This window comes from Apteryx rowi, unplaced genomic scaffold, assembly GCF_003343035.1.
Source record: "Apteryx rowi isolate R43461 unplaced genomic scaffold, aptRow1 scaffold_246, whole genome shotgun sequence".
NCBI classification, from domain to species: Eukaryota; Metazoa; Chordata; class Aves; order Apterygiformes; family Apterygidae; genus Apteryx; species Apteryx rowi.
This window is the reverse complement of record NW_020448819.1, coordinates 755,180-780,733: the sequence shown is the minus strand read 5'-3', so window position 1 is coordinate 780,733 and position 25,554 is coordinate 755,180. Positions and strand designations below refer to the sequence as shown.

At 39.1% G+C, this 25,554-nt stretch overlaps 2 protein-coding genes across 2 annotated transcripts in view; one reads left to right on the top strand and one right to left on the bottom strand.

Moving 5' to 3' along the window:
• Nucleotides 1–1,028, bottom strand: part of LOC112966520 (protein FRA10AC1) — a 43,290-nt gene extending 42,262 nt beyond the window's left edge. Inside the window, exon 1 of the mRNA XM_026066706.1 lies at nucleotides 870–1,028. Within this exon, the coding sequence (XP_025922491.1) occupies nucleotides 870–1,028 (159 nt within the window). The remainder of the gene's footprint in view (nucleotides 1–869) is intronic.
• The window catches only part of LGI1 (leucine rich glioma inactivated 1), a 33,480-nt gene extending 18,355 nt beyond the window's left edge, over nucleotides 1–15,125 (top strand). Inside the window, exons 3-10 of the mRNA XM_026066687.1 lie at nucleotides 2,229–2,678; nucleotides 3,059–3,130; nucleotides 7,211–7,282; nucleotides 7,386–7,457; nucleotides 11,676–11,747; nucleotides 13,107–13,276; nucleotides 13,701–13,865; nucleotides 13,950–15,125. Coding sequence (XP_025922472.1) covers nucleotides 2,488–2,678; nucleotides 3,059–3,130; nucleotides 7,211–7,282; nucleotides 7,386–7,457; nucleotides 11,676–11,747; nucleotides 13,107–13,276; nucleotides 13,701–13,865; nucleotides 13,950–14,767 — 1,632 coding nt within the window. The 5' untranslated portion in view covers nucleotides 2,229–2,487 and the 3' untranslated portion in view covers nucleotides 14,768–15,125. The remainder of the gene's footprint in view (nucleotides 1–2,228; nucleotides 2,679–3,058; nucleotides 3,131–7,210; nucleotides 7,283–7,385; nucleotides 7,458–11,675; nucleotides 11,748–13,106; nucleotides 13,277–13,700; nucleotides 13,866–13,949) is intronic.
• Nucleotides 15,126–25,554: the final 10,429 nt, after the last annotated feature.

The window sequence follows — 25,554 nt, the reverse complement described above, 5'->3', positions numbered from 1 at the left end:
TCAGGTTACTGTTCTGCTGCAGAATGTGCTTTTGTTACTGAAAAACCGCTACACTGCAAAGTTTCCAGGAGGTACACAGTGTTGCTGGAGGATAAACTAAAAGGAAATGCCTAGGTAATTGATGGTGGATCTCAGTGAATGAGCTTAAAAAATGAGACACGGGGTTTCACCATCAATGGCAAAATATCGCCATGGCAATGGGTAGCTTTGCCAGAAGTAAACAAACAAACAAACAACAGGCCTTTTCTCTTCCAGCGAAAAGTTAGAGAATTTGCTGTTCTCACCTCCGCCGCAGTCTGTGGCGCGCAGCGTCCCGGAGGGGCCCGTTCCCGAGGCGGAAAGGCAGCGCACCCGACCTCGGCAAGCACCGCAAAGGCAGCCGCCCGCTCCGTGCTGCCATTGCATCATCTCCACGGCAAGGAGTAACCTTTATGCCCCTGGGAAGGTAGCGCCATTCGCTTGGTAGTGATTTCAGTGCTTCGGTTACTGTAATTCTGTGCCGTTTGCTCAGAGAAGGTGGAAGGGCTGCGCATTACAGCAGCTCTGCGTCGCTCCTGGCTGAAGTCAGCCCTGCTCCAGGAGAGACGGCTGACGCGGAAGATTTGCTTCTGAGCAAAAACGTGGGCCCGCGCTTGAATTAATAAAGAGCTTTAAGAAAAAAAGCACACGGAGAGGGAGAGAGGGAGAGAGGGAGCACTGCGGAAGCGAGAGCTGCGCTTTGGCCCCCCGGCAGAGCCGCGTGCAGGGGACGGTGCTGATGCAGCGGCGCGGGTCGTCTCCCAGCAGGGCCTTCGGAGGTGGCCTCTGCCTCCGAAAGCTCGGGGCGCCTTCCCGGGCCTCCCGAGCGCCTCGGACGACGCAGTTCCCACCACGTGGCGTGAGCCTGGTGGGGCCCGAGCCGCCCCTCCGCCCTGGCGAGATGGATTTCGGCCACGGCCCAGGCGAGGATCCGCTGTCGGTGGGGGCCTCCCTAGTGTCCGTATGCTAAGTTTCTTGCCGTTTTGCAGGCTGCTCTCCCTCTTTGCCATCTTCCACCCGTAGTGTCTGAAATTCCTGCTGGGCACACATATCTGGGTATGTGCTAGGGCCTTGTTGGCACCATTTTTGAGGAAGAAAGACACAAGCTGCGTTAAACTTTCTGTACCATCAGGCTGACACTAATACAATCTTGTAATTGTATAATGCTGCTAGTCTCACTGAGGAAGTGTTAAGAGCTATTAAAGTTTGCAAAACTCTTCTAATAGGAATCTTATATCAGAAAAAAAAAATCATCCCATACGGATTTCCAGCTATTTGGCATTCATTAGTTTTGTCTTACCATTCTTTATGTTATAACACTTAGGTGCTGCTTATCTTTTATAAGTCCCTATAAAATGTTTAATGTAGTTTACTGTAAAGTCTTCAGGGTGAGGACTGGGTCTTAGAGTGTTTGTGCTGTACCTAGTGCAGCAGCCTCCAGGCAGTATTGTACGCACTCCTTATTGCCTGTCATGTTTCAAATAAGGTCCGTTCTTAAGTGTAGCTGTAATATAGCTAGTGTTTAAATAACATTTTCTTTCATGTTGAAATGATCAAACCAGTCTCCAAGCAAATAAGTTTTTCAACTTGAATTTTTTAATTAATATTATCCCTTCTGAACAGTGCTTGATCCACTTTACTTAACAAGCTCAGAAAACATGCATCAGATAAGAGTGTTTTTTTTTTCCTTAAAAATGCAGTTTGAGGACTATTTTGCATGACAAAATATTTTGTTTAGGAATGACAGTTGCAGGCATTCTCTCATACATTGTAATATTTTCCATGTGTGGCAGCTTGTTTTTCAGTGGTACAAATATGTGCAATAAGGGCTAAGGATCAAAATTAATCTAACAGCTTTTGCAGCAATGCTTTTGATGGTTTCCCTCAATTCATTTTCCAGGAGATACTGGCTTTAGTTCTTCTGCTGCTTGCAATATGTAAAGCACAATTCTCAGAGGTTCGTGAGGTTGTAGGGATCCAGTAAAAGATGACTGATTTCTCCCCACACACACACGTATACTCCACCCCACACCCACTCACCCACCCACCAGCAAAACATAATGCTGTACTATTTTTGGTAACAGGGAAAGGGCCTCCCTGTGAAAACAGAAAGCAGTGTATTTCTCAGTTACATCACTTTGCGATCTAATGCTGTGTTGTGCACGGTGTTTTTGTGGTGATGCAAGTCTTTTTTTTTTTTTTTCCTTCAGCCGGTTGGATTTTCCCCATCTTACAGCACCTCGCAGGTCTCTTCTCTGAGCAGTACGTTGCCTGAGTGAGTGGAAACATACAGATCAGCTGCAGGTTTCTGTCTACAAAAACAGAGTGAAAGAGAAAGAAAAGGGTTGGGAAAGCAGAGACAAATATTGACCTGGACTTATAGAAAGACATCCAATGGCTGAATAAAGAACCCCTGTTCATGTTTTGGGATATTCTTTCAACTGGCTGGAACGAGAGCAGATCAAAAGAATGGGAAATGCCAGCAGACCCTTTAGAAGAATTGCTTATTTCTTATGCCTTTTATCTGTGCTTTTGCTGACTGAAGGGAAGAAACCAGTGAAGCCAAAATGTCCTGCCTGGTGTACTTGTACCAAAGATAATGCTTTATGTGAAAATGCCAGATCTATTCCTCGCAGCGTTCCGCCTGATGTTATCTCACTGTAAGGGCTGTAAGCATTTGGTTATTTAATTTATGATTTAAAATGAACTCGGCTGTGTGGTGTTTTCAGTGCATACTGAAAGATGCTTGCTGCAGGGAGTACCTCCAGCATTCAGAACCATCAGCTAATGTGTTAAAATTGTGCTGCATCCTTGAATCCTGATTTTTATATCTCTTTCATCTGTCTGTCTGTCTCTGTATGTGCACACATACCATTTTATACCTTTTTCTATACTACATGAAACCTGTAACATTTTTCTTTTTTATTTTTTATTTGCTGTACTTATGTAAATAAATTTCTCTGTGATGCCCAAATCAGTATTATAACCATGAGTATATGAGACTACATTAATATAAGGTTGTTTTTTTTCTTCTTTACAGATCCTTTGTGAGATCTGCTTTTACTAAAATCCCAGAGGGGAGTTTTTTGCTCACACCATCTCTGCAGCTTCTGTGAGAAATATTTATATAATTTTTTTTGTTGTGAAATGTAAATGTGTCCATAAATACTATAGAAAGGGTCTCAGTATTAATTTTATGAGAAATAGCCAGAGAAGATTCATTAGATGACAAAATACAAGAGTTTTAAGTAATTTGAATAATAGTGCATGTTTAATTTTTTCAGACTGTATGTACTTACTTAGTATTTTGCAAGGATATTTGTTGTCAGTGCTACTTTGAATGATTATGTTCTGAAGCTTTCTGTGACAGAACGTATGCTATCTTTATTATACTTTAATTAATATTACTGTAGGGATCTGAGCATTGCAACAACTATTCCAGTTTCTTTTCTGCAGTCCTAGGGCCTGATCCCAATCAAATGCTGCCCGTTTGCAACTCTCACCGACTACAACCTCAGAACCTCTCAGGTCAGGCCCTTAATTTCAGTGGGACAGGTCCTGCAGTCCTTTTTCGTGTAAAATTGCCATTGACTTCTGTGGAAGTTTAGTCACTTCAGCAGGAGTTTTGTCTGGATAGGGCCTGGATTTGACCCTATTTGTTTCTTCATGTTCTTTGAAAATACACAAAAGTAAAGAAGATTTTAATTCAATAATAATTTTTAAGCAGTTATTTCAGAATCAAATATCGTGATGAGGTATACACAAGATGAGACTATTTTTGCATGTTTAAATATTATATTCATTTTTATATCAGATTTTTACCAGTTCACAGGCTTTCTAGAAATGTGGGCATATGATTATATAATTGCTAGCTATACAAAGGTAGAGGGGGTGTAACCTGCACTGTTTATAGTGGATGTGCTACCAGGCTGAAACACATCCAGATTTGTCTCAGAAATCTGGCATGAAAGACTCCCTGATATGATCAAAATCAGAATTAGGCATCTGTCCTGGACTGACTTCGCATGCCCCCTCGGTTTGGTCAGAAGCGTGCTGTCAATATAGCGGAGCCCTGAGGCTGTCACATTAAACTGTTGGTGCACTGATAGCTGAAGCCCTGACCCTGGCTGTACTCTGCTACCTCAAGTGGAGCTGATAAGGAGGTGCAGACATACTGTACAATTTTGGATACAGGGTAAATAGGTAAATGTAGTTACTATGGAAACCTAAATGCTTTTCTATCGTGCTTTATTCCTGAGAAGATTTTCCCAGGTAGTCACAGACCACAAAAGGGACAAATCTCACGTAATTCCTGCAATGTGCCTTTCAAAGGAAAGAAAAAAGACATGGCAGCATTCGTACTGTGCTTGTATCTGAAGAGAGTGAGTAGGACATCATAACCATCGCTCTTGGCTACGATATGCCACCTACACTTCGCAAGCCCACTGCTAGGGAAGGCAGGATTGGGTAGGGTGGAGTAGAACAGACACATTCTTTTTATTTTGAGTTTATCTAGCACCCAGCGCAGTGGGGTCTTAGTCTCTGGCACTGGCTTTTGGCATTGTGGTAATAGCAATTATTTGCATGGTCTGCCTTTCACTTCACTGAAATGCATGTTCTAAGCTGCTGTTAATAAAATGCTGCAACGAAAGCTCCAACCCCAGAAGAGCAGTTTTTGTTCCATGATGAGCTTTCACGAATGATATGTTAAAATGGTCCAAACAATCCACAGATTACTTACTTCTGCTACGAAGCATTTCTAAAAATATTGCTGAATACTTTTCCCGATATATTTCTAACATGGTAGCTGAGCTGCTTGCCATCTTTGGAAAGTGTCAGGCTGCTGCTGATCTAAGACAAATGAGCCCTCTTTAAATACGGCACATGGAAGCAGGATTGTATCTGTGGGGCCGACGCTCCAGTTTGTAAGCGGGAAAGAAAAAAACTCCACATTTGGAAGAAGACAGAGTAAGCAAAATAAGAATATGCATGCAAAACTCAGTGTAATTAAAAATTAATCTAAGTTTTAACTTGGCATGGTTATAACTGTATTGGTAGGTTTAATTTAGCCAATAGCAAGATTTAGCAGCCTATCCGTATTTTTTATGTAATAGTCTCCAGCATTACATTTTTAAGGTCCAAATGTTAACTTGGTATTTCCAGTATGCCAGACACGTATTTCTGAGTGCAGAATATACCTGCCTCTATTACTATTTACTATGATTTTTACTGTAGTAGTGGCAATGATCTGTAGAAAAATCATGATCCCATTGTGCTAAACACTCTTCAGAAGTCCCATTTCAGTCTGTCTAGAAGAGCAGCGCAGAGTATTCAGGACAGGAGAGCCCTTCTTTGAGGGATGGTACATTCTGTGCTTGTCCTGTGACAGCAAAAACATGAGCGACCTACGCAGATATGGTGAAGTGCCAAGCAGCAGCGTTTGCGAAATGTAGACTAAATCTCCCTGCCTTCATCTCCAGCACATGTAGCTCTGTGTATCACGCAATGTGCTGAGGGGGCCCTTGTAAACCGATGACCTGAAAACACTTAAGAGGGGAGGTAGTCGTGGCACTGGCATTTGTACCTGCTAACAGCACAGGGCTCCTGCGAAGCAATGCAGTCCCTAGCTGCAGGGCAGTGTCTCGAGCCTCTGTCCCCACCCAGACGTAGCCAGTTGGTGGATCACAGATGGAGCAAACCTGGCCTTTGAGGTCACCGAGCGGGAGAAAAGCCACTCTGTGCATCAAATAAATGTGATACAGCCATCAGAGCAAGGGGGAGAGGGTGCGAGATGGGAGGCAAATGAGCTCACTAAGTGCAAGACCTATGCTATAAGCCTGGTGATCTCTGAAACTATTACGCTATTTAACCTACTATGCTATTTAAAGAGACACTATCCTATTCTTGTGAATTACAAGGAGGGCAGAGCGCAGAAAAATAAAAATTACCCAGCAAAACCTCGTCAGAAAAGTAAAATTAATTGCAGGCAGCAGACTTACTAAATGGGTCTTGTGGTCCAGATTTTTTACGGAAATACTTATCTTCTCTGAGAAAGAGAAATACTTGTTGTTTCTGACAAAGAGGAAGACTTTTCTGCTTATATTTTTGTAAAGATATAGGAACACATTTTAAATGCAAAAGCACAGTTTGGAATAGCGGAGCAAGCAAATAAATCAAGTGGAATTTATTTTTACTGCAAACTTCAAAAGAAGAGATTAACTCATTAAGTGTATTAATTCATACTTTGAAATCTTGAATTCCTGAATGCCTGAGGACATTGTAGTGTAAGTTCATGTATCCATCAGGCCCAAGTGAATAAAATATACCTGCGCATCTCTTGTTCCACGGGGAAAGTAAAGTTCGCCTTACTTGGCAATGCCTCGCCATATTAAGGGTGCGGCAGGCCAGAGCTGAATTAAAATGGACAAATGCAAACCTGGCTGAATCATAAGTAAGGCTGGAAAAATCAATGCTAGTCCATTTTTAATGGTTACAAGATTACGTAAAATTAAACATGTTGCTGGTATTTTTACAGCTAGACAGATGAAAAATATATGTGCACACTACTAGCTATCTCCAGTAGGTAAAGTATGGTCTTAAAAATAGTTCTGATTTGAACACTGACTAAATTAAAATGATGTTAAGAGATTTTCCATTTTTTCTCAGTAACTTCTCAGTACCCTCAGGTCATATAATCTCACAAGTATAACTCCTAAGTTAAAGGTTTATCCTGCCTGCCAGCTATACAAATTCAACCTGATGTCTGGTTAACAAGCTGGATAGTTGCCCTGTGTTGTCGTCAAACGTAAGTGGTCTTCAGCACAGTGTAGGCTTCTGCGATACCTGAACATTTCATTGTCAACCACGTATGTCTTCACTGACTCAGGTGCAATCCCGCTGTTTTAAAGGTATGATAAACCCACGCTTACACCCCACAGAAGTCAATGGAATTTTATCAGGTGGCCTCAGTCTGCAAAGCAACGAGTTGTTGGGTCCTTAGGAAATTTTCTATTTGCGACACGCTAAAGGTGCAATATATCAGCAGTGTGTTGCACCCTCATGATCCTGTAGTGCTTACACAGACAAAACTATAAAACCAGTCAATAGAAGTTTGGCCTATGCTGGCTTGCTGGACCATTTTCTAAAGATGCTGATAACCTAATGGTGTTTTGTTTTGCATCTCTTTACGCAGGTTGTTTACATCAAACACTTTTGATGTTATTAGTGATGATGCTTTCATGGGCCTTCCTCACCTAGAATATTTGTGAGTGGACAAAATGATCTTTCCTGGCATTATTGAATAGAGTGGGTGGGCTTCCAAGTTGCAGGCATTGCTTTGACCAGAATGACTTTACGACCCGTTACAGGTTCATAGAGAACAACAGCATTAAGTCAATTTCAAGAAATACTTTCAGAGGACTGAAATCTTTAATTCACCTGTAAGTAAAAGTGGTTGAATGTATTACTTGGTATATTTAATATAGTAACTGAACCACTGTGTTGTTTAATTTAGCATTTTGATATATCACTATTCACATTTGTTTAAGCAATATTAATATTCATTTAATTTGAACCTTAATCTCTGTGTCTCCATCAAAGACTTCCAAACCGTGGTATGTAGAGAAGGATGCTTCCCAAACAGCTCGCAAGCAGTGTGTGGCAATAGCTCCCTGCCTTTCTCTGCACAGAGCATGGAGGAGCAGGGAGAAAGCAGGGTGACTCAGGAAGCTGGCGCTGATGGGGTGAGACAGGAGAGCGAGGGAATGGGTTCAAGTCCCTGTTTGGGACTTGATGAGGAAAAAGGTGAGAGCTGAGGGGTGGAAGCGTGTCTCTTCCCAGGTACGTCATAGTCTAGCGTGGATCCGGGAGCGTATTACTGCTATCACTGGGACCAGCTACCACCGTCTGTAGCTGCATCCACCTCAACCACTGCCCAAACCCAGTAGAATCCGACCCAATCAAGTTTGAAAATTCCTCCGCTTAGCAATTTTAAATATGAGAGTTGCACCAACTCTCTGTTTATTATGACTTACCGATCCGGTTCTTCCACTTAGCTTTATGGCAAAATCAGCCATTAGGCTTCAGCAGCACCAGCGTCAGAGCCCTACGCCACCCCGTCCTCTCCTGCGCAGCAGCTAGCGCAGCCCGTGATCGGGGTCTGCAATTCCCCCGAGCACCAATGCCAGGGCCCGCTTAGCCTTCCCCGTGCTGCCGCGCAGCCCTTCAGCTCCCCGGACACGCGGCCAGACCCTCGGACACGCCGCGGGCCCCTCGCTGCCATAGCGGGGAGGCTGAATTAGCCCCAGGAGCTCTCGGTGCTGCTGTGGCTATTAGAAGCAACGCTCCCATGCGCGGGTTAGCAGAGTATCTCGCCCACTGTGCTCCGTAGGTGAAACGCACACAGGCAGTGAACACCTGTAACACTTCACTGCAAATACAAGAGACGCAGCCTCAAGGTCTGACCTAGCAAAGGAGTTTTTAAACAGGCTTCTGTCTCTGTGTTATGTCAAGTTTATGTTTTAACAATTTTATTTTAACAAGTGGTAAATTTATTAAAAATACAATATACACTCTAAAACCACACTAAATACAAAAATACTGTAAGAGAAGGAGGCTAGGTTATATAATGCACTTCCTATACATCGGCTAAATCTTTTGGGGTGTGCCTGACACGGATTTATACCCAGCTCTGAGTATTTGCATTTGCAAGCATATATCTTGGGGTATTTGTCATAGGCAGGGGAGTGGATCCTGACCTTTTTGCTTTAACATAATAACCTCCATGAGGGGTTTGAAACAGGATCATTTGGCTTTTTCTTTAATAAATCTAGACACAGGAGACAGCACAGATTCAACTTTGAATAGTTAATGCATAAGTATAATAGTTTAACTGCAATTCACCAAATCCTGCACCACATAGTAATTGTACCATAAAACGCTTTACTGTTCCCTTTCTGGTCAGAATAGACCAGACTCTCAACTGGCTGAAACTGAGTTTACAGTGACTGCTCACATATGTAAGGTTACTTATAGAAAGCCTCTAGGACTGACAAAGGGGAAAGAGGGAAGAGAGGGAAAAAGATATATAAACTGGTTGTGCACATCCTATAAAAATCCATATTATAGCTATAATTATATTATAGGCATAATTATAGTATTGTTAGAAAAGGGAGATAATAGGATAAGGTTGGTAACTGGGACCTTATCTTCAAAATATTTATGTACATGAATAGCTTTATATTCACAAAAGGTTCCAGTACTTTATTTATTATATCCATTTATTTATTTAGTAGCTGTTACTGCCAGTGAGCAAATTGCTTTTCTAACACAGAGGAAGACACAGTTCCTTCTCCACTGAGCATACAGTCCAAGAGTAACATCTTGTCTTGACTGCTATGTTGGTTTCTGGGGATGCTTCAACAGTTTTGTAAGAGAAAACATATGCAAAAGATAGAATCACATTTGAGAAGCCATTATGGTTTGCATGTGGTTGCACGCACATTTTTGGGAGATAGATTTATGCATCATGGTGCTGTTGCACACGGAGTGCTATTCATGAGGACAATGAGCATTTTTCAGACAAAATAACTGCAAAAGCAGGTCCATAAACAACAGACTGTGACTAGATAATCTCTTTGCAGAACTGCTCCCCACCCTTGGGACAGATTGTACATACAAATTAAGAATAATCATTTGGCCTCCTGAGGCGTTTCTCATTTGAGAAACAGGAGAGTACTTTTGATCTACTAAAATATATTAAAAAGAATCATAATAAATAAGCACAATAATGAGTTCCATGAAGTTAGAGGAGAATATGATCTTTGTTGTATTTAATCTGTTCCTTCCTTCTTGTAACATAACTTTTGCAACACAGCGGACTATCCAAACATTTGTATTTTTATTATGCAAATAGCTTTGATAATTACACTGCATCATTATAAAGTAGAGCCATTTAGTATTTATTGTTATGCAACACAATTAATTTGTTGTTTAGATTAGATTTAAGAAAAAATTAACACAATTGCATTTTTTACTAATTTACTAATTTAATGTCAAAATCTTACATTTAGGGTTGGGAAATAATTTCTATGCATGTCTTTCAGAGTTGCAAAATACGTGTCCATAAGTATAACTGCATGCTTGACTCAGCCTTTGCTCTTAATAATTATCAACCAAATACCATACAGAGCACCATCTAGACATGGCAGAATGTTTTCTAACATATATGTATGCTTTTTACATGGAATACAAAATGCAAAATTTTAATTCAAAAATTGGCCAAAAAAAAATTACAAAAACCTTGCATAAATTTTTCTTTCAACCAGATTCCCACGGCAGTGGTGAACCACTGGCACTTCTAAGTCTATCATCCCTTTCAGTTTGATATAAACCAGGTCATAAAGAATATATAGGGTGCTGAACCTGTCTGTGCTTGCAAGTCTACTAGCTTTGTTCACATGAGTTTAGTTGACTTTTAGAGAATTGCTCTTGCATGTAAAATGAAGCGTAAGTGAAGCACATGATACGTATACCAAGCAATGTTGCAATCAGATATACTTAGAAGGCAGTGAAGGAAGAATAGAATAATGGAATCTCAAATTTATTATTCCTGATAAGGCAAAGAGTACTTAATTTTAAATGATGCAGTAGACTCACCGGCTTCAGCAGGTCTGTACCTGTTCTTGAATTTAAGTATATGCCTAAGTGGCTTTACTTGGGTAGAGAAATTGTAGTTAAGTACATTTTGTATTTACAAGTAAAAATGGAAGAGTTTCTAAGTCTTACTAGCTAACTGGGATCTTACATGAGAAGGATTTCTTCCCATTTTCATTTCTTCTCATCAGTAATAAATAATTTTGTTAGTCAAAGGAGGCCTAAATTATGCCCTGTAACATTATTCTCTTCCTGTCATGTCCTCTGTGACATCTAGGAGAACCCAGGATCTTTGGTGGACTTACACAGACATTCCTGAATGAAATTTAATACATTCTTTGTTTAAAGCCTGCTCACATGTCCTTCTCACTCTTACTAGCTGGAATACTCATTGAGTTTAAGACTGTTTTCTTAACATTTAAAAATAGGGAATTAAGAACTGGTTTTGCTGGTTACAGACACTCATGCACGTGCGCATTCTAGCAAAGAAATTCATGCTGAACAGCAATTTCTTGTCTATTACTGCATATTTGCAAAAACTAGGAGCTAAAGAAACCTAAGTTCAGTAGAATGAAACCCAGTACTAAGATTTTGCTTCCAGCAGGGAGAAAAGAAAGCAGAAGATAGCAGTAATACAAATGCTATGCATTGGTATCTCCTACGGAAAACATTAGTAGATCCAATCATGACTAATTGCTTTAAAATAATGGTGTTGGCAAAACACCAGAGGTGATTGCACTTTTTACCCCGCTAAGTGAAGTATTGTAAATGCTATAAGGCTGCTGAAGAGTCAAGAGAGCAGGAGGAGGCATGATATTTTAGTGGAAGAAGGAGTCACAAAGTAAATGAGCTGTTCTTGAAAGCAGTCTTTTAGAACTAAGTGCTGGAGAATACTAGGGTTCTTCATTGTATGAAAAAAAGAAACAACAAAACTCAGTATTACACCTCGCGTAAATGTGTAATTTGATGAGTTAGCACTAATACAGAAGTATCTTCTTTTACAGGAGTCTCGCAAATAATAATCTCCAAACGCTTCCAAAAGACATCTTCAAAGGCTTGGATTCTTTAACAAATGTGTAAGAAATCATCAATTTCTTATTGTCAAACACTAATTAGGACAGAAAACAGGCTATTCCCTTTTCATGACTGGAAGAGATTGCAAAATATTTTGGCTTGGTATTTTTGTTAATCTTCAGTTCTTAAACTATTAATTATACCAAAAAATAGAAAGGAGACATCTTTAGAGGACCATTCAAGCCAATAACCAGTAATGGGACCTCCTTATTGCTGAGCAGAGGTTATAGAAGCAATCTAGGCTTGATTTTTGTCTAATGTTGTTGATCATTTGTTTTAGTTTTGTAATATTTCACTAGTTACAAAGATAAGTAATATCATTAATAATTATGTAAGAGATCTGCATATTTGTTAAGACTTAGTAAAAAAGAAAGAATGCATGGGAATGCATGAGAGAGCATGATATGAGGGGTGGGGGGCAGATATTTCATGGAAGTAACGTTTCTGACATCCAAATATTTCTGGGAAGGCTGTCTTTTATCACAAAAGTTTAAGTGTCTTGATAAGTACCATATCCCATACTAAATCTAATTGCAACCACCCCAAAGCATGCATTTGTTTAAATATAAAACTTAAATATGAGTAAAAATACAAAATGTAGATAAACAGATAAATCCTACAGCTGCTTCACTGAAATATGGCCTGTTTACTGTATACCAGGTTCTGGTTCCCCTGATGGGGGGCGATGGGTGCAGAACATGCTCTCTCTGCGCCCTGTATGAGCACGGTGGGCTGAATTCAGGGCGCAGAGCTGCGGGAGGAGGTTGGGGAGCTGGCCAGTGTATCCAGTAGTATTGCTTGGCATGGCTGACCCCGGCCAGCTGGTCACGCAGCCGGGTCCTGGCACCTCCCCATTCCTGTACATGCTTTCTGAAATGTGATGGAAGACAGCTGTACAAGACTTCACAGAACTCCTTTGCTTGTGTCTCCTAAAACCCTAAATGATGTCTCCTAAAGGAGACAGCAGGTATTGACTGACTGGCTGACAATTTACATTAATTGCTATTTTGTTATCTACAATGATCTTATGAAGAAAAGCTAATACAAAAGAAACAACCTCCCCAAATATGCAGCAATCAGTTTGCTAGGGCTTTGTATGCTTGTAAACAGAAATTTCCTACTGATTATCAAATTAAGTTCTCTTTGATATCCTTAAGGGAATAAAATCTATTTAGGTTCTGGTATGTAGATTTAACTAACGGTAAGATCTCTGATGGGTCAGGACAAATTAAGGTGGGAAAGTATCAATTAAGAAAAAGCAAGAGGGCACATATTTAGCAAGAGCCCAGTTTGTTGTTGTCCTGCAAGGAGAAATACAACAGCTAACTCCTTATTTTCATTGAATGATTTATTTTTTGCAGGGATCTTAGAGGCAACGCATTTAACTGTGACTGCAAACTGAAGTGGTTAGTGGAATGGCTGGGTAGCACCAACGCAACAGTTGAAGACATTTACTGTGAAAGCCCACCAGAATACAAGAAGCGCAAAATCAATACCCTCTCTCCAAAAGAATTTGATTGCATTATTACAGGTAATGTGCTTCAAATTATTTAATCTTGTTAATTAAAATCAAAGCTATCTATTTTTTTTAATGTAGAGTCCATTTTTGCACTAAGGCTGCCTATCAGATAGACCTTTCACTAAAATCAATATGAATTCTGTGCGGTTGTAAGTCTGACATGGGAATGATTTGGGAGTGGGGTCTTACAGCTTGTACTGAGAATTTAATATGTTGTACAAGGATTTGAAGAAGTGGGACATAAAATAGTACCTCTTTTAGTTGAGCAAGAATGAAAAACAGGTTGTAGTGCTCCTTTATCAATAGGAAAATCTGACTAGTGATTAAATAATGTAATTTGTAATAGATTGGTATCTGTTAAGTAGATGCTCTTTCAGTACAGTAGGGAAAGTATCTCTGCAATTATCCTATGTTGTGTGTGTGTGCACTTTTGCAGAATTTGAAGTTTATCAGTCCCTGCCATATCAATCTCTGTCAGTAGACACTTTCTCATACATGAATGATGAGCATGTGGTTATTGCCCAGCCTTTTACTGGAAAATGCATTTTTCTTGAATGGGACCATGTAGAAGTGATGTTCAGGAATTATGACAACATTACAGGTATGAACAGTGCTTGCCAAATAACATTATGATACAGGATCCAGAAAGTGGTGCTAACCATGTCTTTTATTTTTCTTTTTATAGGTACTTCAACTGTTGTGTGTAAACCTATAGTTATTGAGAGTCAGCTGTACGTCATTGTCGCGCAGCTGTTTGGAGGCTCCCACATATATAAAAGAGATATTTTTGCTAATAAGTTTATAAAAATTCAAGATATTGAAATCCTTAAAATCCGAAAACCCAATGACATTGAAACTTTCAGGATTGCTGAAGACTGGTATTTTGTTGTTGCAGACAGTTCAAAAGCTGGTTTCACCACTGTTTACAAATGGAATGGGAATGGATTTTATTCCCATCAGTCTCTGCATGCCTGGTACAGAGATACTGATGTGGAGTATCTTGAAATATCCGGCAAACCACATTTAATTCTGTCCAGTAGTTCCCAAAGACCTGTAATATATCAATGGAACAAAGGAACAAATGAATTTGTTAAGCGTTTTGATATCCAAGATATGGAAGATGCATATGCAGTGAAACATTTCAAAGTGAAAGAGGATGTATACATTTGTTTAACAAGATTTATTGGGGACTCTAAAGTAATGAAATGGGGTGGTTCAGCATTCCTGGATTTACAAAGGATGCCATCCCGCGGGTCAATGGTATTCCAACCGCTTCAGATAAGTAATTATCAATATGCCATTCTTGGAAGTGATTATTCTTTCACTCAAGTCTATTATTGGGATGCTGAAAAAGCAAAATTTGTGAAGTTTCAAGAATTAAACATACAGGCACCAAGATCTTTCATACATGTCTCCATCGATAAACGAGATTTTCTCTTTGCTTCAAGTTTTAAGGGAACTACATTGATTTATAAACATGTCATAGTTGACTTAAGCGCATGACACTCATAATTCTGAGATTACATCAGACTTTCTACCATAAGTGGACAAAATGAACTAAATGCATGATGACTCTCTTATCTTACTTCCAAATGAATGCCTTTAAAAAGTTGAGATTGCTAGAACAAAGTATTACTAGTATCTTCATCTTTAATTGTCAAGTCTAGTGGTGTTGGAAGTTGCATTTTTTAACAAAAAGAAATTAAATTAACTGTTCTTTGCATCCACAATATGTAAATATGTGTGCAACTGCATCTGTTGCTATAAAGAATATTAAGATGTACTTTTCCATTTATTTATTCACCTGTTTGAAACAACTGCCAAATAAAATGTTTACATTTTGTGTCTTTCACATTCCAAATATTATTTACAGATGATACTTTTTATTTGTGTATATATTATACACATATAAAATAAACCCAGACAGGCATATTGCAGTGTTGTACTGTGTGGAAGATGCACAATATTGAAGATCAGGTGGTTTTTACATATAATCAAAAGTTCTCCAAAAAATACAGCATTTAACCCCAATCCTATAAACAATCACCTGGACAGATCCTTGCATTTATGTGGTGCTTCACTGGTTTAAACAGGACACCAGCCAGTAAAAAGGTTCAGTTATATAGATCTGCGTGTAGGATGGGGCTTTGTATTGTGTGTAGTTGGAAGTGCTTGATTTTTTTTTTTTTATGTATGGAGGAATTAACAGAATAAAAGTCAATATAAAGGCCTTTCTCCACCTCATGCTGAAGCAGCACAAAACAAACGTCTGGTATGACATTTGGGCCACCACTGGGCTAAAAGCTAGAAGCATAGCTTATTTCAGCCGGCAGCATTTCTGTATCTGAACCGTTACACACCACTTGCATGAATTCTTTGTATCTCTGTCAAGCCTTTCCATTGTAAGTGCAATTATTTATTCTTCAGTGAATTTCTCCATTCTTCTGAATGAGGCTACTGAATGTGAAGTCATTTTTTCCACTATCCTGCAATGATGTTCAGTAACAGATACTCTTGAAATTCAGGGAATTTTGAATGTGGCAGGACAAATTCAGCCGGTGTAGCACATGCAACTCCAAGGAAGCTACCTATGGCTGTTAAATTACAGCAGTTCTGAATTTGGCATGCAAACCTGTTACAAACTCAAAGTTAAAATAGTCTTTTTTTACATATATCTAGTGCATCACTCGTGAGACACCAACACTTGCTGCTGAAGATCATTTGGTGCAGCTCAGGAAGAGAGCATAGATGGATTTTAGACACCTATGCACTTCCTCTGTAAGGAGGTTATCAAACCTCGTACTTCAATGCCCTCTTTAAATTACACACATGAATACCGTATATGTTTATACACATTTCTAACGTTTCTAACATTCACAGTAGAAAGACTTTGATTGGCAAATAAGACTTTTCATTCTCTGAGTGTCTTAGCTAATCACACAAGCTGATCCTGCAAGCTGGGTGGCTGGGGCTCCCCATATTCACAGAGGTCCCCAAACGGCACAGCAGTTTCAGCCTTAGTCATTTTTCCTTTGTCTATTAGTGCTGCTGAGAGCACCTCTGAGTACAGCAGAAAAGCATCATTAAGAAAGATGACAGGTAATATATATTTTAAGAAGCTAATCCTAAATTGTATGCCTCTATAGTAAAGAACATAGTCTTTTACATTATATTTGATTTTAAAAGTAAGAAAAAATACCCCGTGTGAACAATGCTACTCTAATAAGTTAAGATGCACTGGAAATGTTAATTTTTAGTGCCTTTTTCTCCATAGCTGCCTATGCTCTGTTCCATATTTGACTTAACTAGCTGTTCCATATAGACTCACAGTGTGACTAAAGATGAAACGGCCTCCAGATATTTTTCTTAACAAATAATTTGTCCAAATATCATCTTGATAAGTGATCATTAGCTTGACAGGTTTCCTTTGTAAGTTTTTAGCTTTTATATCGGTGTGATTTCAACTCCCAGATGAATCCAGCTAATCTCTTCTGGTATTTGAATGTTGGCTGCACAACTGTGATTGCCAGCTCAGTTTGTCCATCTCTTCTTCAATCCACCTTACAGGGCAAAAGAATGAAATAGAAGATCATGAACTGATCTACCAGTAAATCATGCAGTGTTTTCTACTTCATCTTGTCTTTTATATTAGTCTTTTACTCAAGATCCTATTGAATTATGTACACTGATTTTGATCTGATTTCTCCCATTATACTTGCCTGCATGCACTTTCTATCAAATTATATAAATAAAAGATTCCTTCTCATTATGTACATATTATGGACACATGGCTGAGTTTAAGTGGAGTTGGGTGACTTTTGCTAATCTGCCACCCACATTTATTAAACAGCGTAGCATCTTTCAAACACTGCATCCCAATACATTCCTTCACAATCGTACCTTCAGAAGGTTATGTTTCATGGCATTATATTTCAGAGCCAGCCAGCTCAATCTCCTCTGCTATAGCGCTGTAATCGTTATCCTGAGTTAACTTTTTTCTGAGTTGTGGGAATTCACTCTGAGGTTTAAAGGAAGAGCTAAAAAGCCTGCAAGACTGTCATTCACTAGAATTTGTAATTCACAATACCTGTCAAACTAGCTATGGTACGGTCTAGGGTGGTATGGGATTAGTCTGGTGGGTTAATCTACTAAAGTATGCAACTGTGTTATCAGTTTGGCTGTTCCTTCAGGCACTAGTGAGGCCCTAATACTTTGGGAAATTCTTTATGCCTATGTAGTTTTTGGAATGGCAACTAGTCACTATAAAATGCTGAATCTAAATCTGTTCTCCTTGGAAAATCACTTTCCATAGTCAATTTATGTCAGCCTGAGTTTCACAGGGATGGCAGTCAGTTTATTATTGTGCAAATGTCACATTTCATTGCACTGCATAAGGAATTAGGGTATTTTTAGAGCAGAACTCATGACAGTCAAACAATCCTTAATGTAGAAGAGAGTAAAGGCTCATTAGGTAACTCCCTATGTTGTTTCTTCCTCATTTCAGAGATGGGCATTTTAACAACCCCTTTGGGTATAAGGCCATATGCAATCCTCGTTCTTTGCTCAGAATTCCTTCTGGTATCAATGGAAGTCCCAGGCAAAAACTAGAATAGGACTTTTTATCATATATTTACACTTTAAAAAAATAATTTGAAAAATCCACTTCTTTCAGCACAGTATTTGTTACTTCTGGCTGACTAGTTGTATTCTGTGGTTGTAATGGATTTTCTAAGCTCCCTAATAGTTTTGTTTATGACTGACAGAGTATGTGAAGTACTGAAACTACTATAGATATTGAAGGTTATTAATGGATGATCCTGCTGGTCTTTGATATTGTGTAGTCATTTTAATGTCTAAGACAGAAACAACTGTTAATGGAATTGTTGTATTCCTAGAGCTACTTAATTATATTTTTAACAGACTATGAATATAAAAGAATATACACTTCTCTACTCTGGAAGTAATATATAGAATACATTCAGAATATCTGTATTACACCATGTGTAGCTTTTTTCTTTGTTTAATGTAATGTCTAGGATTTGCAGGTCTCTCTCTTTCTGCTTATTTTCATCTAAAAATATTCCAAAATGCACTCTTTCCACATACATTCACTAAGGAAAAATCTTGTTTCTGTAAAGTAAAAAAAAAAACAGAAATAGGGATAAATTGTATCATATGGTGAGTTCTGTTTGTGTTGCATTTTTATTAGAACTTTTCTGAATTCTTTTATTTTCATTTTTTAAACTTTATTTGAATGGTTGATAACAGCCATTCAAAGTACACTTCAGGATGGGAAATAATTATTAGCAGATAATGGTGCGTGTGATATGTTTTGATATGTTCTAGTGGGAAGCTAAACATCTGTTTAACATTGTTACTTATGTATGTGATCATTATGATATACTGTGTTAGTATGCAATGGAAAATAAAGAATATATAAACCATATAAATAACAAACAGTCCTTAGACTGTTGATGAACATTACTGATAACAGCATCAAGAAAAATCAGAGAAGTCAGCATGCCCAAAATGTTAAAACTGGGGACAGAAACTGGGGACACACCGAGTGTCAAAAAAGTCCTGGATTCTTCCATTTCAAGGAAATATTTTCCTGATCATTGGACACATAACATGTTCCTTCTCCATGAAGATCCTTCAAAGTCCGCACAATCCCCCAGTCCTTGCAAAATACGGCAAGAGACTCATGAACTTAACCTGCTCCATCCACGACATCGACTTGTGACAGATCCTTTTCCTCCTGGCAGGGCCTTGGTAGCGGGCGCTGCGCCCCCCCAATGGGGACCCGTGGGGAGGTAAGCATGCTGCTGGCCTCCAAACGCCACGTCAGCAGAAGGGAAGTCCCAAACCAACCAGAGCTGATAACTCACTTGGCTCTTGTCTCCCCAGGTGTCTAGCACGCTTTCCCTCTGGTTTGTGCACATGCATTGCAAACAGCTGGAGCCCTGAACATGCTAGTGAAGCTGTGATTTAGGCTTTTATTGATTACAATGGCTAAACGTGTTTTTGTGGTCAGGAACTAACCCGTACGTGTGAGGGTCTTGGAGAGCTCAGTTTGACAAAACGGAGCTACTGCACACTGCCTGACTTTGTGCTAACGTTAAGTTTTCTTCATTGCGTATTACTCTGTCTTCTAACGGCTGGTGTTACTGGCATGTCGCTGTTTAGGGTTCACTGTATCGAAGTGCTCAGACACCAACCCATTGCACAGGAGTTTTCCTGAAATGAACTGGGACTCCGAGGAACTCCAGTGTGCTATACTCAAGTGTTGCTGTATTGGTACTTGGAGACTCTGAATTTCTCCAATTAGTTATGCTAGTGTAATACTTCCGTCTTCAAATTTGTTATGGCAGAGAGTATTTTGCTCCCAAATATGCATATTTGTACTAACATAATTTTTTATTTGTTCTCCAAATAAATTGAAGTGGATGATGGTTTTCTGTATGTATGTTACTAGCCCAATCTCCCATTCATCCAATCAATTTTTAATTTTAATTCAACCTTAGTTTATGTCCCATATTGAATTATATCAATTGTAAAAGGACTTTCTGACCCATTCTCACTTCCTGTTTGAAGACCTGGATAGTGACAACAGTATGTTAACAAGTTGTCAACCTGCCCAGATGGTAAATATCCAAGAATGCTGAAAGAGCTCAAGGATAAACAGGCTGATCTACTAACAGAGCAACACAGAATATCCTTCACTAAAAATCATTTATGTGCAAAAGAGCTGAAAGTAACAAATATTTTGTTTTTAAAAAAAGTTCCTGGGACGATCAAGGGAGTTTCAGACCACTAAGATCGCATTTATATCTGGTCAAATATCTGAAATGATAATTGAAAACAGAAGTGTAAAATTTCAGGAGAGAGTAGACAACTAAGCAAGTGGGACAGGCTGACAAGTAGAATTTAGGGTTCATAAATGCAAAATATACGGGAAAGAAATGCTCACAAGGTTTTAAATTAGCTCTAAAGAACTGGACATAGCTGTGAATAACTCAGTAAGAAACGGACCTCAAGCAATAGCTATAGCAAAGGGCAAACAACATGATACCATGTACAGAACCGTATGGAGAATGCAACACTATATATTATGGCAAATCAGTGCTGTTGCCTTATCTGAGACACTGTATGTAGCACTATCCTCTCCCTCTCAAAAACACACTGCAGAATTATTAGGGACTCAGAGAAATGTGGTAAAACTCACTGAAGGTGTGGAAAAATAATCAGAAAAGGAGAGACTGAAAATACTGGAACTGTATTTTGCTTAAAAGGGAGGTATGGAGGGGATATGAGGACAAATATAAAATAACCTGTAGCATAAGAAAAGGTTATTTGAGATTCTGTTCTCCCTGGCTCAGTACAAGAACAAGATGGCATTTCACTTTGGCAAACACCAAGCCATAAAAGAAAATACTTTCCCACGCAAAATTAAACTGTGGCATTCATTGCAATAGGCAGTTGTTGAGAACAAGTACATGACGTTCCAAAAAAACAGTTAAATGGACAAATTACAGAACATGTTTAATTCTCATTTTTTAGCTCCTAAAATAATTTCTAGTTAATAGGGAGGAGGAGGTTCTTTGCACTTTTGTCAGAAGCATCTGGCTCTAGCCATCCGAAAAAAGGATAGCCAAGCAGCTGGATAATGAGTTTGCTTCAGTGCAACATTTCCTATATTCAGTCCTTGAGACACATTGCTCAGAAATTAGCTCATCTTTGTTGCTGAGATTCTCAAAATAAAATATATAGTATGTACATATGAACTATATTTACCAGATCAGGAACTGAGCACACAAGCTTTCAGGAGTATTTACACTATTAAAAACAGAAACATTGGAAAAATCTGGGAGATATCAGAAACATATGTTTGAAGGATACCAACAGTTAGAAAATTTTGGCAAACTATTTGCAAGTGCTTGAAAATGTAATTGCACAACTTTGTCTGGTTTCAGCTATGTAAGTCTTGACAGAAGTCCCTTGGGAAGAACTGAACTCTTTTTATACACTTTTTATACAGTTACTATTAAGAGTTGCATTGTAGAACTGTAGAAATAACTTATCAACCGAATATTTCATGACTGACCAGGCAACAACATTGTCCTGTGAGTGAATTTCCAGAATACAAGAGCAGTTCACCAATTTTGGCAAAACAAACAAACAAACAAAAAACCCCAGCAACTTTCCAAGCAGCGGCGAAGTTTGAAAACCCCATCCTGCTCCCTTTTCTCCTCCATATACCATAATATGGTGATATTCTCCATTAAGGAAAAACACTGGCAAATATGTTGATCTGGTGGGCAAATGCAAATGAAGAAAAAGGACAAAGTTGAAACAGAAGCAATAGTTTGGGGTCAGGAAATCTCTCTGTTTTCAGAAAGTTTAGTTGCACCTGGGAATGTCTAAATTTTCTGATATGTAGAACATTAATGAATGGATAAATTCATTTTAATGTTACATGTTTGAAGGTACTAGCAACCTGGATTATAAACTGCAAGCACCAATAAAAAAAAACACACTACTTTTAAATAATCCATATGAGCTGTCATTCATCCAGTCTTAACCCCTCTCTCAAATTTTTCTCAAGCACTGTTTAAGATAACTATAACTCCTTCAACTTAGACTCACTTCAAGGCTGAAACTAAGAAAAATATCTGGTACAGCAGCCAGTAGGAAAGCTCTGCCTTTCTATACAGGGCTCTGGAATACATCAAACTGTAACAGCAGGAAGATAATCATACTGTATTAGTTTGAACCAAATAGGAAATGAATGTTTGTTCCAGAATTACAACTTGCTATTTCTGAATTTCTGTAAAGTTATTTTGAGAGCAGTGACACTACCAAAGGACCTAAGAATAAAAAAGTAAGCTAATTTGAATTGCTTCTCAGAAAATCCTACTATTGGGGTAGTTATTATTGTTGTCTAACAGTATGCACAAATGTAAGATGTAAGTAGGTAAAGTTGAAAAATTTTGGGAAAAAAAGTGAAAATGAGTTAATTCAATTACATGAACTGTAAAGTGTACTTGGCAAGACTATTACACATAAACTTTATTACTGTAATATCACTGTATACAACTGGAGCTGTCTTCAGCCAGTAAGTTGCAGAGTTTTGTTTCGCTGTCTGCGAGCAGCTCCGGACCCTGCCCTGTGACGGCCCCAGGGACAGGAGCCCACGGCTGCCCTGGCAGCGAGGGCGCAAGCTCCACGCATGGCTCCACATGCCCACTGCCAGGACGCACAGCCACGCACTGTCCTCTGGCACTCCTCCTGAAGCCAAGTAAACTCAGCACTGCCGCGGGGCCGCCAGCTCCTTCATTTTCCCATTTTGTTAATACTTCAGAGGGAGTCGTGAGTTTATAAGTGTCATCATCCCCAAGCTCACTTCATGGTCACTTGCCGGGGAGGCAAAACCAGACTGCAGAGCTCAGCACGCCCTGCAAAACCAGGCTCAGCCCAGGCCCGAGGGGCTGCCCTACCAGCACGGTTAGCAGCATCGGAGCTAGCCGAGGTTACAAGGACATGAACATAACCATTCTGGGTTAGGCCAAGGTCCATCTGATCCAGCATCCTGCCTTCTTGGCCAGAAGTGACACTTGTAAAAAAAAGGGTATGGGGAATAGAACATAGTGTTTTCCCAGGATACCCTCTGAGCTTCCAGCAAGGAAGGAAAAGAAATGATGCTTCCTGCCTTAAGGAAGCACTCTGTTGGACAGCAAAATTCCCTGGAACCAGGTACGTTCTGCATGCATGAAATCTGCATTTTTTTCATATGAGTAACAGAGAGACTGTTGTTCTGAATGCAGCTCCTGGAGGTAATAAAGGAGTGCTGACTTTATTTAAAAAAAATGAAAACAAAAAGGACCCCTCCAATATCTGTGACTTTGACAAATGGAAGAGATTTTAAAACCAATGTTGCAATGTTTCGCTTCCACAACACTTGTTAAGAGTTACATTTCAGATCATCCCACTTTGAACACACTAGTACAAGTAAATTGAGAGGAGCAGATATTGCACTAGCATGTCAGAACAAGACAAGAGGTGCACTGGCTGAATTGGGTTAGTATCTTATAATGCAATTAGATATGTGTGATGGAATCCCAACACACTAATACTGATCCATCACCTGTGACAGGGTGACATTGAACATTGCATTCAATTTTTTTTCTGGAGAAAAGTAAAAGCCAAGAAAGAATAACTTCCTTTGAGTGAAGCATATAAACGAATGCTTAATAATTCATAAGAGATGCAATTGAGAAAGTTTTCCCCTTTCTGCCCTGCAGAGCAGCCCCAGGCAGATACTTACAGAACAGGAAATGTACTTTGACAGCACCAAGAAATACAGTTGATTGAAACAGTTCCCTCTCCTTCCACCAAGATAAAATATACATTCAGTCCTTTCTGTTGCTGAAGAAAAGCAGCTAAGGTGACAGCGAGAAAAACATACTTTAACAAAATTTCTTCTTTTAACAGCCACAAATGCCAGTGTAGAACAAAACAAAAACAAGCCAAAATGATCAGAGGCAAATCTGAGCAATTTCCATTTCCCTCCACTCCTCTTTGTGAGCTCCTAACACTCAATGACTCAGATCACCTGTACTTCTACTACCCACTTTCATACCGTACTGCCTGCCAGAAAATAAATCTCTGGAAAATCACCATCAACTTTAAAATTACGCAATTCAGTTTTTGGTTACCCTTTCTCTTTTCTCCACAGTACTGGCTGCTGTGAAGAAGAAAGAATATCCTTTACCTTGTTTACTAGTAATTCTCTAATGCAGTAATTTAGAAAGAGCATCTATTTAATCACCTGATTTCTGTTCAAGCATTCTGCAGCACAGTAACTGATACCGGCTGCCTCTTGCTGCTTCCTATACCTAGAGTTCAGAGACTATCTGCCCTTCCCTCTTCCAAGAACTCTGGTTGCAGTAGTCACACTGAACAAGCTGATATAATAACCACTGCTTAATAACTATGCTGTACATAAGTGGCAATTTGCACAAAGTAATAGGCTGAATTCCTAGGCAATTTCCAAAAGCTCCTCCAAAAGAGCACTGGAAAAAAACAAATATTTAAAGTTATCAAAATTGCCGAAAATGGCTTTTTGAAACTTCCAGAAATTGGGATGGATTTGGGAAATAGTTTTAAATTTAAAAGATGCTGGGGGCTGAAAATGTCCAAATGTTAAATTTAGATATTTCCAAAACAGAGTATTTCACTTCAGAATGTCAAACTGTTTATTTCTACTGTTCTCAGCAAAAAAGTTTTCAACTCTATGTTTGGCAAAAAAAGGCATGAATTAAAAAAGGGTGAAAGTTGAAATCAGATGTAGAAATATTTTAGTAAATTAAAGGAAACATTTAATTTTGGGCCTAACAAAATGCTTTAAATTAATCATAAAGAAGCTACTTTTTCCCTCCCCAGGAGATTTATAATATTTGAAATGAAAGTTTCAGTTGGCTCCAGACCAGGGTTTTTTTTCAAAAAAAGTTTATTTCTTACCCAGCACTAAATCCAAATACCATGTTTTGTCTGCCTTTAGTTCTTTCAATTAAATGTAGTTGTGCTAATAGGAAGTGTTGTTCCCACTCGTTTTTCCCTAGTCGCTGACTATTTGCTTATCAGACTGTTTTCTCAGATTAGCAATGGTCCTTTTCAAACACTTCAGAAGTACCTACCAGTGCAACGCACACACACACGCCAGCGTGAGCCTTTCTCCTCTTACACAGATCAAACACCACCAATGCTTTTTTTCCCTTTTTTTTTTTTTTTTTTTCTTTAGCTCACTACATTTCTGTATGTCCTGGATGGTTTTACTCTGTGTGAGTAAAGATAATTAAAAGGGAGGAGAAGTTTATAGTTTTATAGCTAATCTCATGTTTGCCTTCCTAGCAATAGTCCTGAGATGCCAGATCAGAGAGGACAGTAAGGGAAAGGGAACGTTCCAAGGCTGCAAATTCTTGGCACCTTAAATGACCCTAATAAATCAGTGGGAAAGGAGTGATGAGAATTACTGGGTAATACTAAATCTACGTTCCTCAAGTATAAAAAATTATGTGCATTTTCCTGGAAAACTTTACACACAGAATGGACTCAGACGCTTTCAAGCAATCAAATGAAGCAATATGCCCAATGAAACCCCACCCTCGTTTCTCTTGCCAGAAAGGGGATTTTTCCAAATTTAAACTTTTACGTCTTCTCTGGTTCTTTTGCCAAGTTTACATTCAAAATATACACATTCTCCTAAAGAAGTGTAGCCTTGGCAGTGTATG